This window comes from Balaenoptera ricei, chromosome 14, assembly GCF_028023285.1.
Source record: "Balaenoptera ricei isolate mBalRic1 chromosome 14, mBalRic1.hap2, whole genome shotgun sequence".
Classification (NCBI taxonomy): Eukaryota; Metazoa; Chordata; class Mammalia; order Artiodactyla; family Balaenopteridae; genus Balaenoptera; species Balaenoptera ricei.
In genome coordinates, this window is record NC_082652.1 from 12,816,730 (window position 1) to 12,835,299 (window position 18,570).

At 48.8% G+C, this 18,570-nt stretch overlaps 1 protein-coding gene across 12 annotated transcripts in view; it reads left to right on the plus strand.

Moving 5' to 3' along the window:
• The window catches only part of SPRING1 (SREBF pathway regulator in golgi 1), a 259,028-nt gene that overhangs the window by 211,395 nt on the left and 29,063 nt on the right, over positions 1-18,570 (plus strand). For 3 of the 12 annotated variants that reach the window (XM_059893967.1, XM_059893966.1, XM_059893969.1), the window contains one exon: positions 17,411-17,556. The exons of 2 other annotated variants lie outside the window; for them this stretch is intronic. In XM_059893967.1, the coding sequence (XP_059749950.1) occupies positions 17,411-17,541 (131 nt within the window). In that variant the 3' untranslated portion in view covers positions 17,542-17,556. Of the gene's footprint in view, positions 1-3,980; positions 4,463-8,934; positions 9,240-17,410; positions 17,557-18,570 lie in introns of those variants that run through there. 7 more of the 12 variants (XM_059893975.1, XM_059893985.1, XR_009497199.1 and 4 more) reach the window with 6 other exon arrangements.

An 18,570-nucleotide genomic window follows, 5' to 3' on the forward strand; every position in this document is an offset into this window, starting at 1 on the left:
AATTGAAGCCCCCAGGAGTGAAGACAGCCTGCAGGTCACTGGCAAAGCAAACCACCCCCAGCCCCCAGCCCCAGCTACTTCACCTTTGCTCTCAGCATGAGGTTTAACTACCTGTGAGTCAAGACAGAAGGGGTCATTTATTCAACAGACGGTTATTACAGCCAGCCACACACACCACGTCTGTAAAATTATCTGAGATCGGGAAATTGAAAGGCCTGGAGATTAAGGGGCAGACATAAAGGCTGTGCAGCAGAGTGCACAGGCTGGCTCTTGGGCTCTGGGGGCACTGCCCCACTGCCCGGACGAGCCAAGCCTTTTTGCGGGTGGCAGCAGAGCCTTGAAAGGTCTCCTCCAACACCGCCAGCTGAGTCACTGTCTTCACCTCCCCAGAGGGGGAAACAGGGTCAGATCAAGAGGAAATCAGAAAGTCGGGGTCCTGGGTCCTAACCTCAGCTCTGATGCTAATCTGCTGTGTCACAAGAGGTAGCTTGTTTGTCTGGGCCTCAGTGTCCAATGAGAATGAGAGCCTTTTCACTCATCTTTCACTTCTGCCAGCCTTGATCTGACCCTGGCCCACTTCTGTACCTGCATCACCTCCCACGTGCCCCAGTCTCCCACTCCATCCATCCTGGCTTCTCTGTTCCTTGCATATTGCTGCTTGCTCCCACCTCTGAGCATTTGTACTTGTTGTTCGCTCTGCCTGGAAGACTCCTCCTCTCCCTGCATCTTCCCAAGACTAGCACTTCTGGATCACTGGGGGTCAGCTCAGGGAGACCTTCCCTGGCCACCCACGCCCCCTCGAGCCCCAATGTGAGACCCTCAGTTCGCTCTCCCTCGCAATATCCAGTTTTGTCTTCTCAGTAATGAGGCCCAGCTCCAAGATGCTCAACACGGGTTTATTCATTGGGCAGAAACAATTATAGGACAAGTAGGGGCAATGTGCATCTCTGACCCAAACTCCAAGGAAGACGCAGTGCCACCGTCCAATCCCCCAAACTGGGGCCCAAGCATAGGATGGTGTCCAGTCTGTCCTGACTTTTCTTTCTTCTGCTTGTTTCTCGCAGCAGTTGTTGGTCCTGAAGCCAAGCATGCATGTCCTCCCTCCCCTGCACCTTCCCACAGTGCTCTGCGCCAGCAGCCAGGGCAGCTGCCCCGTCCCCAGCCAGAGTGGGTACAGGCCCTAAACACCTCCCTTCAGTCAAGACCCGTCCACATGTCCTGAGAGCTCCATGCTCTGTGCCTTTGCAAAACAGACGCCCTCCTTCCCCTGCCCTTTCCTTGCCCATCTTCATCTTGACACCCCCCTGCTGCAGGCCCGAGCCTCCTCTCGGCACCAAAGCACCATACTTGTGCTTCCTGTGGGCCTCTGCCTGGCTACCTGTGTTCTGGCCGATCCTTTTGCCCCAACACCCTTCCCTATTCCTCTGACCAGCTCCTGCCGCTTCTCAGCGCCACCTCTTTCCAGAAGATTCCTTGAAACCCCCCCACACTGCCCTAATAGGGTTGGGAGTCCCTTTTCTCTCCTGAGACCTCTCCAGCCACCAAATTCTGCAGCAGCCCTTCCCGCACTGGAGGGAATTACCTGCCACCCTCTCCCCAAGTAGATGTGAGCATCTTGAGATCAGAAACGACATCACTTATCTTTGCTGTTACTGCACCTGATTGCCTGGCACCCAGTAGGTACTCAGGAGATGCTTTCTTGAATGACAGGTGTGTGCGTGCAAGTATGCGTATGCGAGTGCTCTGGAGGCAGGGGCTGTGTCCAGTGTGCCCAGTGCCTCAAAGAGCCTGGCCTATGGTGAGTCTCAGCAAATGTTCAGAGAATGAATGAATGAATGAATGATTCCTTCAAGGCCTGTGTGAAGTTACCTCCTCCACACAGAGTGACCAGCCGTCCCCATTGGCCCAGGATGTGGAACATCCAGTGCTTCACCCGGGCAAGTCCCAGGCAAACTTGGATGAGTTAGTCATCCTCCTCTACCTACCGCCTCTGTGACCCCCTGTCAGACCTGATCCCAGCCAGGCTGCACTAAATCCCAGTCACTTGCTACTGTTGTGTATTTTAATGGCTTTCTAATAATTTCACACATTTGTGGCAGTCTTCCAATATTACTAAAGGGCAGGGGCCATCTTTCTTTATGGCCCACTATAACCATTCAGGCCCAGACAGAAACAGGCTTGGAAAGATCTTCATCTTTCTCATCACCATTTACTAAGGCCTTGTCTAAGCTCTTCTTATACGTTTTCTTCTTTAATTCTCCCAATGACCGCACGAAGTAGGGATTTTCTTTCTCGTTTTACAGATGAGGTTGTTTTCAAAGGCCAGAGTTGAAGGCAAGACCAAGGTAAGCTCACATACCTTGGAAGTCGCAGGATAGGAGCTCAGGATGATCAGAGGTCATAGCTTTTGCTTAAAGAGCACCCAGAGGTAGCCCCTCTCCGGCACCCGGGTCCTCTGGGGTCTGGTGGTTCCCTTAGCCTCCCTTAGCCCCTGCATACACAGCTGGATGAAAGTGCCCCCCACCCCGCCCCAGCCAACAGAGACAGATCCTTCAGCTGCCAGAGCAGGAACCTGAGTTTTGGAGAGGAGAGAATAAACATGATTCCCAGGTGGTGAGAAAACAAGTCACTCTCCAGCTCTGGAGATTGGACAAGACCAGGTTTGAGGGCCGGGAACCCTCCCTTATCTGTAACAGTTGTGCCATCATCCCGTCAGACCCAAGAGCAGGCAAAATGGGTCCCCCAAGGCCAGGAGGTTGTATTAGTCTCCTGGGGCTGCTGTGACAAGTTACCAGGAACTCAGTGGTGTAAAACAACAGAAAGGATTCTCTCATGGTTCTGGAGGCCAGAAGTCCAAAATCAGGGTGTCAGCAGGCTTTGGTTCCTTTTGGAGGCTTTAGGGGAGAGTCGGTTCCCTGCCTCTGTCTTAGCTTCTGGTGGCTCCAGGCAATCCTTGGCATTCCTTGGCTTGTGGTTGCATCACTCCGATCTCTGCCTCTGTCTTCCCATCACCTTCCTCTCTTTTTGTCTCTGCATCCTCTCTTCTTCTTATAAGACACCAGTCATCAGATTTAGGGCCCAACATAAACCCAGGATGATTTCATCTCCAGGTCTTTGACCATATTTCCAACTAAGGTCACACTCTGAGGTTACCAATGGACATGAATTTGGGGGGACCCTATTCAACCCAGTACATACAGAGGTTCATTGCCTTGGGTCCTCCCAGTGTCTGCTGAAAACCTTACCTGCATTCCCGTGCCCTCCCTCCGCAGGACACCCCTGCAACAGCTGCCATCGGGGCAACCACACCCCCCCTCCCCCCAGACACATGGAGCCTCCGGGCATGCTCACCCCACCCTCCCAACCTCCCTGGAAGTCGGAGGGCTCCACGACAACCCCACATGCTTGCAGGAGACGCGCGGGAAAGACCACAGATGCAGAATCCCAGCATGAGAAGGAGAAGGAAAGTGCTGACTTAAAAATTGAAACCCTGACAGATGTGGCACTTTTTTAACTCTGCGATGGACCTGTTGGCACTTGTCAGATCCCAGCACGTTTGCTAATGTGCATTTTCATCAAAGGGCTGAGGCTGCTCCAGCTCCCATCGCCTGCCTCACCTCTTCGCTTCCAATTCCTTTGCTGGGCTGGTCCTGCCTGTTCTCTTTCCTGATTACTAACCTCCCCTCCCCTTTCCCTCTCTCAATGTCTCTCCCCCCGGAGCCCCCTACCCCAGGCTTTTCTTCCTTCTGTCTTCTTTCCTCTCCGACTCTGGGTCCCCTCTCCTCCTCTTCGCTTGGTTCAGCAAGATAAACATTTGTGGAGCAGCTACAGTAAACCGGGGGCTGTGAGAGTGAAAGGATGGAAAGACAAACAAGACGGGTTGTACTCACCCCTTCCTGCCCTGCTCTATTCTCTGTGTCTCTTTCCCCGTCCCTCCCCTCCTCGCGCTCAGCATCTTGTCTCTCTCTTCTGTTTTGCAGGCCAGTTGGACCAACTCTCCCCTGCTTTGTACCAGGCGCTCTGCTAGGTGTTGTGGATGCAAACAGGACCAAGATGAGGTCTCTGCTGTCTTAGAATCTCCTGGTGTTTCTCTCTCTCTCTTCTTTTTTTTTCTTCCTCTGACATCCTTCCTCTCACTTCTCCCAAACCCTTACCGCCATTGTCCATCGCCTTCGCGCAAGCCCAATCTCAGGCTTCAGCCTCCCAAACAAGAGAGGCAGGGTGCTAATCTCATGGCCCCCTCCACTGATGGGGCCAGGCCCAGCCGTGTTGCCCGACGGTGCTGGAGCCGCCGGCCCGGAACAGCTGATGCATATGGACAGACGGGATCCAAAAGGCCCTTGCCCCTGCTGGCCTCCGCCCAGAACTGCTGATCAGCCAGATATGTCTGACTGCACAGGAGCAGTTCTGAGAGGCCTCAGCCCTGCGGGCAGTCAGGAAAGGCTGATGCGGGTGGACACATGATCAAGAGCAGAACAGAAAGTTCTCTGGCTGGCTCTGAGCTGGGCTGGCTGATTGGAATGGACGTGCGGGGTCACTGGTTGGCTGGACGCTGCGGGGTGGGGGGCAGGGGGGATTGAAGGAGGATGGTGCCCAGGTGCTGGAAACCATGGCTAAAAAGGAAATCAGGAGTGGAGAGTGCCTGGGCTAGCGGTTGCAGGACCACCCTTGCCAGGGCTGCTTTCCTGAATATCCAGGAGGTCAAGAGGAAGGCAGCTCCGGGTTCAAACCCTGGATCTGTTCACCGTGCTTAACCCCACCCCTCCCACCTCCCCAAAACCTGTTCTACCCAAGTGAGGATGTCAGGCATGGGGCTCCCATTTCTCTTGCTGTGATTGGTTCCCCAGTGGTTATGTGATCCAATGACAGCCAAGGAGACACGCGGGAAAGTCTGCTGGGGCTTCTGGGAAAACTCCTCCTCCCTCATAAGAAGGTGATGCTGGCCAGTCATGGTGTCTGAATGTGACATTGCAAATCCTGCAGCCTGAGACGAAGTCAACCCTGAAGATGTCAAGTCTGAGGTGGGAAGAAATGGTGACCTTGAGGATATCATGCAGCCACCAGCATCACACCCAGCGTGTGCCCTTCCTCGGATTTCTTATTATGTGAAATAATGACTTTTAGTGTTTAAGGCCATTTGAGCCTAAGTTGTGTTGTCTGTAACTTGCAGCCTAAAGCATCCTAAATAACAGACGAGAATCATTAGCGATCATAATGCCTACACCCCAGGATTGCCGTGAGAATTCATGAAAGGATGCATTTAGCTCAGTCCATGGTACATAGGAAGCACTCATAAACGCCACTGTAATTATTACTTACATATCAATACGTTATAAACAATACATTATTTGCAGTCAGTTATACATGGGAGTCACTAGCACTGTTTGCCAAATGTTTCTGGTTCTCTTCCCTTGCAAGCGTAATGCAGTAGTACAGACCTCTGAGGTATTGTGGGTTTTGTTCCAGAGCACCACAATAAGGTGAATATTGAAATAAAGCGAGTCACATAAATTTTTTGGTTTCCCAGTGTATATAAAAATTACATTTACACTACACTGTAGTCTATTAAGTGTGCAATGTGCATACCTTAACTAAAAAATACTTTACTGTTAAAAAATGCTAATCATCATCTGAGCCTTCAGTGAGTTGTAATCTTTTCCCTTTAGTCACATCAAAGATCACTGATCATAGATCACCATAATAGATATATAATAATAACAAGGTTTGAAATATAGCGAGAATTACCAAAATGTGACAGAGACAGGAAGTGAGTAAGTGCTGTGGGAAAAATGGCGCCGATAGACTTGCTTGACACAGGGTTGCCACAAACCTTCTATTTGTTTAAAAATGCGGTATCTGCGACGCGCAATGAAGCAAGGCACGGCTGTTCTTGGTTCCTTCGCGGGTGGGAGAAACCATGTGACTATGCACACAAGCTGGCCCTCTTCCCACCACCTCCCAGTACCCGAGTGGCCCCTCATTTTGTCAGCGTTGCCCTGCGCCAGGTCCCTCAGGCCATCAGTGCTCTGGCAGAGCTGGCAAAACATCGCCTCCCTCAGTGACACTCAGGCAGAGGTGTCCGTGGCAAAGCTGGCTGGGCTCCAAGGGTCTATGCTATCTCTCAAGTCACACACAGCCGTTTCCCCCCATGGCACCCACATGGCACCTGGGGGCAGCTTGCCATGTTGAAATCATCACCAGGCCCCGTAGGACTGGTGTAGCTTGGAGCTGCTGTTTTTGTCTGTCTCTTTCTGTGTGATGAATTATTTCTAGGGGGACCCAAATTGTTCCTCCTGCACTCTGGCCTTTATAGGGCTTTCCAGTAATTCCAGAAGACATGGCTCTGTGTTTCAGCCCCAGTGGCAGACAGGAGCTTACCTCAGCCCCCATGAGAAATCAGTGATTATTTTAAAAATGAAAGAAAGAAAAGTGTTGGCAAGGGTATGGAGGTATCGGAACCCTTGTGCATTACTTATGGGAATGAAAAATGGTACAGGTGCCATAGAAAGCAGCAAAAAGCTCAGTATAGAGTAACACTATGACCCAGCAATCCCACTCCTAGGTATTGAGATATATATATATATACATACATACATACATACACCCAAGGGAACTGAAAACATGACCATACAAAAACTTGTCCACAAATGTTCATAGCATTATTTATAAAAGCCAAAAAGTAGAAACAACCCAATGTCTACCAATGGATAAACAAAATGTGGCATATCCAGACAATGGAATATTATTTGGCCATAAAAAGTAATAAAGCATTGATGCATGCTACCATGTGGATGAACCTTGAAAGCATGAGGCAATCTGAAAGAAGCCAGTCCCAAAAGGTCACGTGTGATATGATTCCGTTTATATAAAATGTCCAGAATAGGCAAATCCATAGGGACAGAAAGCAAATTAGTGGTTGCCAGGGGGTAAGTGAGTAACAGGTACAGGGTTTCCTTTTGAGGTGATGAAAATGTTCTGGAACTTGATAGAGATAATGGTTGCAGAAGATTGTGAATGTACTACACTACTGTATATAAAATAAAAAATGAGGACTTACTGTATAGTACAGGGAACTATATTCAATGTCTTGTAATAACCTATAATGGAAAAGAATAGGAAAAAATATATATATGTATAACTGAATCACTTTGCTGTACATCTGAAACTAACTAAACTGTGTTAGTTTCAATTTAGAGAAAAAAAAGTTGTGCATGTACTAAAGGCCACCAAACTGTACACTTTTAACATGGTTAATTTTGTGTTATGTGAATTTCACCTCAATTTTTAAAATATCAGTTATTAGAAATGTGTGTGGAGGAGGGGAGGGCAGGCAGGCAGGGAGGGGAGAGGCATGACATCCGGTCCCAGAAATGCCCAAGCCCCCTCCTGCCTGGCCCCAAACCAAGTCTGACACATAGCAGGTGCTGAACAAATGTCTGTTCCTCCCCTCCCCCTCCCCACTACCTGCTCCCTATATAAAAAGGAAAAAAATTCTTTTAACCACCGTCATTGCCGTACTTGAACATTTGGACTGAGTCCTGTCTGCCTTTAGGGAAGGTCTTGTTTACCTTTGTGCCCTGACCACAAGCCTGCCCTGAGATCTGCATTCCCTCCAGTATTGCTGGAGAAAGCGCTGCCCAGCTCCAGCTCCAACCGGCATAATTACACATTATGCTGGGTCTCACTGCCACTGTTTACAGAGCCAGCATCATAATTAACTGTTTATTAGGGTCTTTCGGGCCCGGCTGGGATTCCCCAGTTGCAGTGAGCTACAATGTCTTCTGGCTGCACCTCCCTCCCCCTGCCATTCAGGAAAGACCTGGTTTTGGTGGCCACTGGCCAGAGTCCCTGCACGCTTCAAGAAAAGTTTCTTCCCTGACAGTTCCTGAGGTTCCCTGGGCTGGAAGCTATTTTTGGGGTGTTGAGAGGAAGTAGGGGCGGGGACAACAGCTGTGACTTTGGCCACCTCTGTCCCTCTCGGCCAGAAGGGGAGCACCTGCTACCTGCCAGACATGGAGTAGGGTGGATGGAGAAATAAGGTACCTCACAGTCTAGGTGGGGGAGGAAGAAAGAGGAGGAGGTGGTCACCTCCTATAAGATTCTGAGCAAGACCAGCTATGGAATTTTCGGGGCCCAGTGCAAAATGAAGATGTGGGGCCCCTTGTTAAACTTATTGAGAATTTCAAGACAGCGACAGAGCATTAACAAGCGTCACCCTTCTAAGTGCCAGGCCCTGTGGAACTGTGCAGGTGGTGCATCAGTGAAGCTGGCCCCAGCTCAGAGCATTAGTAACAGCAAGCGTGAATTGAGCACTTACTGTATGCCCATGGCAGGAGACAGCAGGGGTTAGGAACACAGATCCCAGCTCTGTCTCTTCTCTCTGTGATCGTGGACAAATTATGCAGTATCTCAGTGCCTCACCTTCCTCATCTCTGAAATGGGGGTGATACTAATAAAAAGTGTGGATCTGTGTCTGGCACGTAGTAACTGCTATACGAGCAGTCACTGCTATTATTTAGTTTGCAAGGATGGATTCAGCTGATATCCAGAAGAATCTAAAAGGTGTATGCTATTACTGTGCCCGGTTCCAAGTGGGGAAACCGAGGCACATACAGGTTAGATAACTTAACCTCAGTCACTCAGAGGAGAGGCTCATATTTGAACCCAGAAACGCTCTAGCACCTGGGCTTTGGTGGTGATGTTGGCATGGAAGAGGGGGAAGATCAGGGTGAAGGAGCAAGAGGGGAAGGCCTTGCGTCCCCTCTCGGGGGTCAGAGGGGCAGAGCACACCCCCTCAAGGACCCCACTATGCCTGGCTCTGAGTCTGTGCTCTGTAAGCGTGGGTGGAATTGAAGCATTGATCCTCCTTTGTGCCAGGCACTGTCTTAACACTTCATTCACATCTCAGTGTGTGTTTGATCATTTCCCTTGCAGATGGGGGCCTTCACCCAGCGCTATGAGATGTCTCCCGGCCAGTGTCACCCAGCCAGGAAGGGGCGAGTCAGAGACTGCCCTCCCGGCGCTCTCGGATTCCAAACTCCTGGCTCTTTCCTGCTCAGCCAGCTCCCCTCCGGAAGGAAGCTCTGCCCAGAAACATGCCCGGTTGGCATTGCTCAGCCTGGGAACCTCGGTTGGCCCGGATCCCAATGCCACCCACGCTGCCCTTCTTCTGGGCCATAAAGATCCTCTCCTCTCACCCCTGCCTGACCCTGGCAGGTAAAACAGCGAGACCACCCCAGGTAGGGCTCTCAATAACGCTTCCTGACAGAGGGCGGCTGCTCTAGCCCCTCACCTCCATTATCCTCTCCTTTGTGGCTCTGATTGGAATCCTCCGAATCCAGATGGGCAAGGAAGGCAGAGCTGTGACTCCATGACCGTGGGCTCCCGGGAGCTCCCAGGGAAAGCTTTCCCTAGCAGTCCCCTCAGAGCCTTTGGATTCTCGCTGGGAACAGTCCAAAACCCAGCCTTGCCTTCAGAGAACCCTGGGCGTGAGTGAGGGTGGAGGGGTGAGTTTAGCGGTAGCCCAGGCTGGCCGGTGGCTCCCCTGTGTGCCATGAGAGGGAGACGGGAAAGGGGCAGAAGTCAGCTCGGAGCCGGGCGTTTCCAGGGGCAGTTCTGCCCCCAGAGGGGATCACTGTTTCCTCTTTGGGGGCAACCATGTGCCCACCACAATTTGCTTCTTTCTTTTTCTTTATTACTTTTCATTTGAATATACTTTTGGACTTACAAAAAAGTTGCAAGAGCAGTACAAAGAATTCCCATATACCCTTCACCTGGATTCTCCAAATGTAAACGCTTTATCACATTTGCTTTATTCTTTTCTGTTTCTCTCTAGACAGATATATAGGAGAGAAAGATGTATTTTTTTTCAGAACCTTTTCACAGTAAGCTGCAGACAGAACCCCTCTTTTACCTCTAAATACTTCAGTGTGTATTTCCTAAAAACAAATGACATCCTCTTACAATATGATATCTTACAATGTAATTACCAAAATCAGGTAATTAACACTGAGACAGCATTATAATCTAATCTACAAACTTTATTCAGGTCTTGCCATTTGTCCCTACAATGTCCTTTATAACAAAAGGAAACTCTGGACCCCATATGGCATTCGGTTGTCATATCTCTCAGCCTCTTTCAATCTAGAAGAGTTCCTTAGTTTTTCTTTGTCTTTCAAGACATTGACGATTTTTAAGAGAAGTGGTCAGTTAGTTGTAGAATGCCCCTCAGTTTTGGTTTGTCAGATATTTCTTCATGATTACTTTCAGGTTATACACTTTCAGCTGGATGATCACAGAAATGTCCTGCATTCTTCTCAATGCCTCCTTAACAATTTGCCCCATTCTGGTGATGGGGTTAACTGTGATCACGGGTTAAGGGATGCCTCTATATTTTAAAGCTAAAAACAAATAGAAAAGCTTGAATTCTAGTCATACCCTCTCTAACTCCCAGCTCAGAAGCCACAAAAACCCCCACCACCAATTTGTTTGCTTACTCAGAAAAAACTTAACGTATCAGTTATCTATTGCTGCATAAGAAACCATCCCACAACACAGTGGCTTAAAATAACAGCTATTTTATTGCTTATGATTCTGTGGATCAGGAATTCAGATGGGGCCCAGTTCTTCATCTTATGTGGCTGCACTCTGCTGGGATCTTGGCTGGGGCTAAAAGATCCAAGATGTCCTCCCTCATCTGTCTGGTAGTTGGTGTTGGCTGTCAGCTGGGGTGCTTGGTTTTCCTCCGTGTGGCCTTTCCAGCAGGATAGCTTGGGCTTCTTGACATGGTGAGAATAGAAGCTGCAAGGCCTCTGAAGGCTGAGGTCTGGAAGCTGACCAGCCTGACTTCTGCTGTGTTCTATTCTGAGGCCAGCCCTGATTCAATCAGAGGGGAGATAACCCTGCCTTTGGATGGGAGCAGGGGCAACGCTGACTGCAAAAGAGCATGTGAGATGGGATTTGTTTGCTCAGCCATCTTTGGAGATAGAGCACACCAAGGGTGTGCCTGCTTACTCACCCAGAATGTACAAGAGAGCTACAAATGAGGAACTGGGCAGTCAGCCTTGGCTATGCCTTTCCCAGGGGACTATCAGTCCCTACGCTTGGAATGTTTCGTTTTCACTCTCCTTTTCAATTCTGTGCAATTCCAAAAGCCTTTCTTGGGCATCTGTTATGTAGCGATATGTATTGAGCACCTACTATGTATGCAGGGCTCAGCGCTGAGGATCGAGGCATGAAACTGAGTTAGTCCTTGATCTCTGGGAGCTCGTCACCTAGAGATAAAACTGAACTATAAACAAACCTTTGCAGGTGGTTGTCAAGAATGTGGGTGTGTGGAGGGTGGACCCCAGAGGAAGGAGGGGCTAAGTGTGGCTGGGGGCACTGGGGAAGGGACATAGACGAGACCATGCAAGAGCTGACTCGTGAAGAAGGAGCAGATGGGCAGGCCAGGCAGAGGGGGCAGCCTAGGGTGGGCGGTGGGCGTGTTGGGGAATTACCCCTACCCAGGAATGGCTGTCAGCAAGGTATAGTGGGGCCCAGGGGAGAATGCAAAGAGATAAGACTAACGGGTGATCACGGACTAGAGTCTACAACCTCCAATGCTGGTGTTTCTACCTCCTTCCCTTTCTTCCATCAGAGTGTTTGCCAGCCCAGGTCTAAGTCCTTAACCCTGTAGACTCAGTAGAATCTCCATTCAATACAGACATGGGATGGGACAAGTGAGGAAGGGGGAAAAGACTTTGTAGAGAAACTTCTTTCATCTACATAACTAAGAGCTGGGAAAATGAGAGAGCAAATGCAGTCTGGGAGTTTAGGAGTTTGGAATAGGGGAAAGGAGGGGACAACTTGCATTCGGTGTTGCTGCGGGGTTTGGACTCCATACAGTAAGGATTTGATTACTATTTGATAGCTAGACGGCAGTTCTTTGCATGCAACTAAGTCATAGAAGGAGCCATATGGGAAGCCATAATTTATATGGGTTACATATTTTTATATACATGCACCAACAGTCATGAGGGAGGTCACAGTTTTAAAAGGAATGTATTCTTGAAAATCTTTACATAATTAAAACCTCAACTAATTCAAGCATAGCCCTGAAAGGGGTGGCGAGCCTGTCTGTTTATATCCATTAAAATGTCTCTAACACATGGCCGCTACGCACCACCAGTTAAATTTCACTCAAGCCATTCGGTTTTGAAATGATGCAATTACTGATGCCTTTTTTTTAAACTGGGAAGATTTGCTTGATTCCGCATTTTGCACCTAAAGGGAGGCTTTATTTCATACATATTTTTATGTTGCAGTATTTCTTATTTCATATTCTCTCTCTCCCATGTTAGACCCTCACTCACATAGAAGGGAAGACATTGCAGTAGGGCGGGTGTCTTGGGAAGAATCCTATGGTTAAGATAGGTGCCTGGTGCCTCCCTCTTCATGAATGAGACAATAGAGGCTCGGAGTGTTTTGTTTCCAAGATGCTACAGTGAAAGGCAATGAAAGGTAACAGAGGAAAATACCTCACTTGAACTCAGACATGTGGGCCAATTTTCCTGTTCCGGCCAAATAACATAGCAGTGGAGAACTTGGGTTTTGTAGTCTCTGCCACCTGCTAGCTTTCTGACCTTGGGCAAGGCATTTTTCACCCCTCTGAGCCTCAGTTTCCTCATCTACAAAAAGTGGTTACTAATAGCCACCTGAAGGTGGAGATAATAGGTAGCATGGTTCTTCGCACAGGGCCAGACTCAGTAAATGCGCAGTAACAGGTAGCCATCACGCTTACCGTTACAACATCACCTTGGCCTCTGTGCCTTGCTTATCTGTTTACTTTGGTTTCCCAGCTGGACTGTGAGTCCCTGAGGGCTCACTGGTGTTTACAGTCCCAGCCCAGAGCACAGAGCCGACCCAGGGAATGTGGGATGTCTGCTGGACTCCACACAATGCACCCCACACAATACGGTGAAGGGAGCTGGGAGGGGGGGTTCCATATGCCCTCGGGGATCTTTTCCTTCTGCCTTCAAACTGCAATCCCAGGAGCTTCCTTGCTATCTCTGGGGGCGGGAGGGAAAGCAATCCCCAGCTCCTCCCTTTCTGGTGAGATGTGCAACCCACGTTTCTCTGTGCCCCACCCTTCCACTCAGGGGTAGATGGAACACGCTGGTAAACGTCTTTTACCCCCAAGCACTGGGGACTCAAAGGGGCAGATTTGCATTTTAAGAAACCACTGAGGAGCGAGGGCAGTGCTAAACACAGAGAAAGTGCTCGCTAATGCTAATGGGCCAGCTATCTAGGGAGACTTTCCTAAAGAGAATAATCTCCTACCTGCTCAACCTACAGAGGGCTGGTGCTGTCAGCACCCTAAGTATTGGTTTCTGTCCCCTAAACAAAAGTTGGCAGAGACCAGAACTTGGAGAGGAAAGAAAATAACTTTTACGACACCTATTTCATCTCTGACTTTGAATCTTGCCGAATCCCCAACTCCCAGCAGTATGACCTCCACTTTGCAGATTAGGAAACTCCTGCTCAGAGAGGTTAAGTGACTGGTTGGAGAACACACAGCCTACAAGCTGCAAAGCCGGGATCCAGACCTGATCTGTGCCACACCAAGGCCAGTGTGCTTTCTTGCATCTTTCCCTCAGGCAGAGGCCATGAGGCCAACTCAGAGGAATGGAATGTCTGACATTCATGGGCCTCTCTGACTCCCCTAGAAGCTCCTGGGGGATCTTGACTCATGTGTAGGAAGTCAGTCCCCTCAGCCCCCAGCCTGCCTCTTCCCCAAATCCACCAGATGTCTCAGCATTCTCAGAACCCACCTTGTACTCCTCGCGGTGCTTTGGTACACACTGTTCCTGAGTCTGGTTTTCCCTTTCCCCACCCTTTTGCCTTGAAAACTCCTTTACCTCCTTAATGATCCAGATCAAGTGTCTCCCTGACCCTACACATATAACTCACACCCTTATTTTTTCTCCCATTCAAGCAAGGCTTCCATGTACCTTTGTACAGGTTGTGCACTGCACAGCTCTAGAGGCAGCATTTGCAAAGATCACAGTGGTATTGTCTAGATGTTCCTTTATATGGGTTGTAATAATGTCTGTTTGTGGCTGTAAATCTGAGGGTAAGGATGAAGTCGTGATAGGCACCACACCCAGTGCCTAGTACAGGGCCTACTGCTTAACAAATGTTGAATGAATGAATGAATGAATAGATGAATGAATGAATCTTACAAGATACAACTCTAATGTACAGAGACCACAAACGTCCCAGTACTTGCCCTTCCAAACAAGTGTTTCCCCTGCCATAGTCATCTCTCCAGGGACTTACTCTCTTATTCCAGGAAAGCTCTCAATGCTTAAAGCCCTTTTGGAACTCCTCTCTGGGGATTTCCTTCAGAGCCAGGCTCCAAGCCACGCAAGTCACCCCTGCTCGTTATTTTGCAATCACGGATCTTTTCTCACCCAGAGCGATTCCAGCCAGCTTCATCTCCTACCTTGTTCATCAGACCGGGCTCCATTTAACTTTGGGCTCCATCCAGAAAGCAAGTCCACTTTCCAAGAGCAAGGACCTGCCTGTCTCTGAGGAAACGTCAGGACAAACTGCTGAGGTGCCGAAGACTAGTCAGCAGCCAGATCCCGAAATACTGTGCCAGGGCTGCTGTGTCCGGGCAGCCTGACTGGCCAGGAGTCGGGCTTCCCAGGGACCTCCTTTGAAGGAGCATGCTTACTTCGCCATGTATGTTCTGGTGTGCAGACTTCAAAAATTCACTTTTAATTTCACAGCCTTGTCAGGAACTAACTGAGTGTTAGTTACTGAGCATTCACTGGGTGCTACAATTTTCATGAAAATTGTCTCCTTTAATCTTTGTAACCATTGGGTGGGATGGATCTAACTCTCCCCATTTGACAGATGAGGCAATTGAGGCTTGGAGAGGTAAAGAGACCTTCCCAGGTGCTGTACTGGGTCACTGGGGAGCTGAGACTTGGACCCGGATCTGTCTGCCTTCAAAACCGATGTTTTTTGTTGTTGTTGTTTTGTTTTACTATAAGCACCAGCATTGCCCTTTTACCCTTCAGACACTGTTTCCTGTGCTGTTTTACCGTCCGGGAGGTAGAAATCTGGATTTCATGTGATTCGCCACTCATGAGGCATCGATGGCTCCTCTCCGTTGCCAGCAGGACGTGCTGGGCTCCTGTCCCCAGTGCTCCTCTGATGAGGTTCATTTGTGTAAATCACTCCATACTCGTCCCTCGTCCTCCTTGTGATCATGGGCGCCCAGATCTCCGGCTGGGACAGGGGTGCTGTCACTAGATATGAAACCAGGCTCAAAATGTGGGCCACATTTAGCACTAGGCTCTAAAACAGGTAAAACTCACAAACTGGATTTTTTTTTGCGGTTAGATACCACAATTCTTCACCCTTGCATATTCAAGAGTGTGGGTCACAGAGCATTAGTGATGAGTTTTAGTTGTTTATTAATTTCTGTCCTGAGTCCATCCTCTGTGTTCCATACATTTCAAACACACTGAGGATTGAAGACTCAATCAACACTTACTAAGCACTTCTCCATGTTCTAGATCAGGGGTCAGTGATCTGTAGCCCTTGGGCCAAATCTAGACAGACACCTGTTTTTGTAAATAAAGTTTCATTGGAACGCAGGCACCCCCCATTTGTTTACAGAATGTCTATGGCTGTTTCCATGCTACAAGGGCAGAGTTGAATAGTTAACTGTATGACTCTCAAGGCTGAAAATATTTACCCTCTGACTCTTTACTGAAAAAATATTGTGACTGGGACTTCTCTGGTGGTCCAGTGGGTAAGGTTCCGAGCTCCCAATGCAGGGGGCCCAGGTTCGATCCCTCGTCGGGGAACTAGATCCCGCATGCATGCTGCAACTAAAGATCCCACATGCCACAACAAAGGATCCCGCATGGCACAACAAAGGATCCTGCATGCCGCACGAAGATCCCGAGTGCCACAGCCAAGACCCAGTGCAGCCAAAATAAATAAATAAATAAATAAGTATTTTTTAAAAAGAAGTCTTTTTTTTTTTTTAATAAATTTATTTATTTATTTATTTATTTATATTTGGCTGTGTTGGGTCTTCGTTTCTGTGCGAGGGCTTTCTCCAGTTGCGGAGAGCGGGGGCCTCTCTTCATCGCGGTGCGCGGGCCTCTCACTGTCGCGGCCTCTCCCGTTGCGGAGCACAAGCTCCAGACGCGCAAGCTCAGTAGTTGTGGCTCACGGGCTTAGTTGCTCCGCGGCATGTGGGATCTTCCCAGACCAGGGCTCGAACCCGTGTCCCCTGCATTGGCAGGCAGATTCTTAACCACTGCGCCACCAGGGAAGCCCAAAAAAGAAGTCTTTAAAAAAATATTGTGACCCCAGTTCTAGAAGACATTGGATGTTTTTCTGACTGCCCAGCCTCTGAACCCCCTTCTTATAATTAAGGAATCTCCCATCTAGTGAGGTGGGGCTCACTGCCTACTTTAGAACCTGAAAACACAGATACTCACTGCAGTGGGTTGAATAGCGGCCCCAAAAGATATGTCCACATCCTAAACCCCGGAACCTGTGAATGTGACCTTATTTGGTAAAAGGGTCTTTGCAGAAGCAATTAAGTTAAGGGTCTGGAGGTGAGATCTTCCTGGATTATCCAAGTGGGCCCTAAATCCAATGGCAGATATCCTTATAAGAGACACACAGAGGAGAGACACAGAGAGAGAAGAGGAGAAGGCCATGTGAAGACAGAAGCACAGAATGGAGTGGCATAGCCACAAGGAATAGTGACAGCCGCCAGAGTCAGAAGAGGCAGGGAAGGATTCTTCCCTAGAACCTCCAGAGGAAGGGCAGCTCTGCCAACACCTGGAATTTGGACTTCAGGCCTGCAGAACTGTGAGAGAATAAACTTCTGTGGTTTCAAACCACCTCATTGGTGGTTATTTGTTACAGCAGCCACAGAAAACTAATATGCTCACTTTCCCAGCTCCCCTTGCAGTGAGGCACAGACATGTGACTCAAATCTACCAATCAGATGCACCTTCCTAGGTTAAATGGAAGCTAATGATGAGAGGAAGCAGGGACCACACCTGTCCCGTGCCTTCTCTATGCTGGCGAGAATGGCATTAGGAGCAGCTCTGTGGTGTTTTCAGAGATATCAGTGGCTGCAGTTTTAGCGGCATTGACCAGTGTCCAGAACTGTTGGTGATGACAGACATGTTACTGTAGCTGTGCCGGAGGGGACAGTAGCAGCATCTTCACTATTAGACTGCTTCTCCAGTGATTTAGGGTATAACTCCTGGCTGCACAAACTCCAAGTTTAATTTACCAGCTGGAAATTCTGCAAGCTACCCCATATCATCTGGGTGCATTTTCTTTTGTGATAAAATTAACCAGAGTTTGTGTCTGTTGTCTTCAGGGCTGTACTCACGCGGGCTCACTCATCTCAGCTCAGAAGACCCAGTGGTTCACTCCTCTTCCCAACTCTTCATTCAGCAATGTCATGTCGGTAGCTTAAAATTGGCAGCGATGGGAGTATTTACACCATAGAAATTGGCAAGTGCTACAAATCAGAGCTTTTTGTTTTTCAAGGAGTTGATTTATCAGCAGCACCACAGGATCTTTCCAACTAAAGCTCTGATTGATAGCCATGGAGTATCTCATTTCATCCTTGTATCCCTCCAATAAGATTTTTTAAAAATATATATATTTATTTATTTGTTTATTTGGTTGCACTGGGTATTAGTTGTGGCTCGCCGGCTCCTTAGCTGCGGCAGGCGGGCTCCTTAGTTGCGACTTACTGGCTTCTTAGTTGTGGCACATGGGCTCCTTAGTTGTGGGATGCGAAGTCTTAGTTACAGCTTGCATGTGGGATCTAGTTCCCTGACCAGGGATCGAACCCGGGCCCCCTGCATTGGGAGCGTGGAGTCTTAACCACTGTGCCACCAGGGAAGTCCCCCGCCAATAAGATTTTATGATCATCTTTCTACAATGAGCAATCCAAGGGAGATGAAGGGATTGTTCAACGTCATACGTCTATGAGGTGATAAATCAGAGACCTGAACTTCTGATTTCCCATCCTCTAAATCAAAATAAGGCTAATGACCACTTTTTTTTTGAAAGTGAAGATTTAAAGATAGACTGCACCAAAAAACAAACAACAAAAACCACACGAACCTCCACAATACCCAAGGGACACTGTCTGGCCTAAACTCATCCAAATCACCAAGGGTCTTGCAGAAGAGGGTTCCCTCATGACAGAAAGTTTTCAGGTGAGAGCCTGGGTTCAGAGGCATTTCAATTGGATCTGAAGCGCAGTCTGCTTTGCAGTTAAAACTCCCTTGATGCTCTCAATGAAGAAGGAGACAGCCTTCCACATTTGGAGAGGAGTAGATAGCAGGTGCAACGAACAGGCTTGAGGGAGGCAGACACTCTCACCTTGATGCTCTCAGAGTCCAGGTCTTGCACTGTGGGCGCTGACAGATTTACCATTAGCAGGAGACATAGAGAGCCTCGGTGCTCATCTCCAGGGGAGAGATTTATAATGCCCACACAGCTGTTGGAGCACAGCTCTAGCCA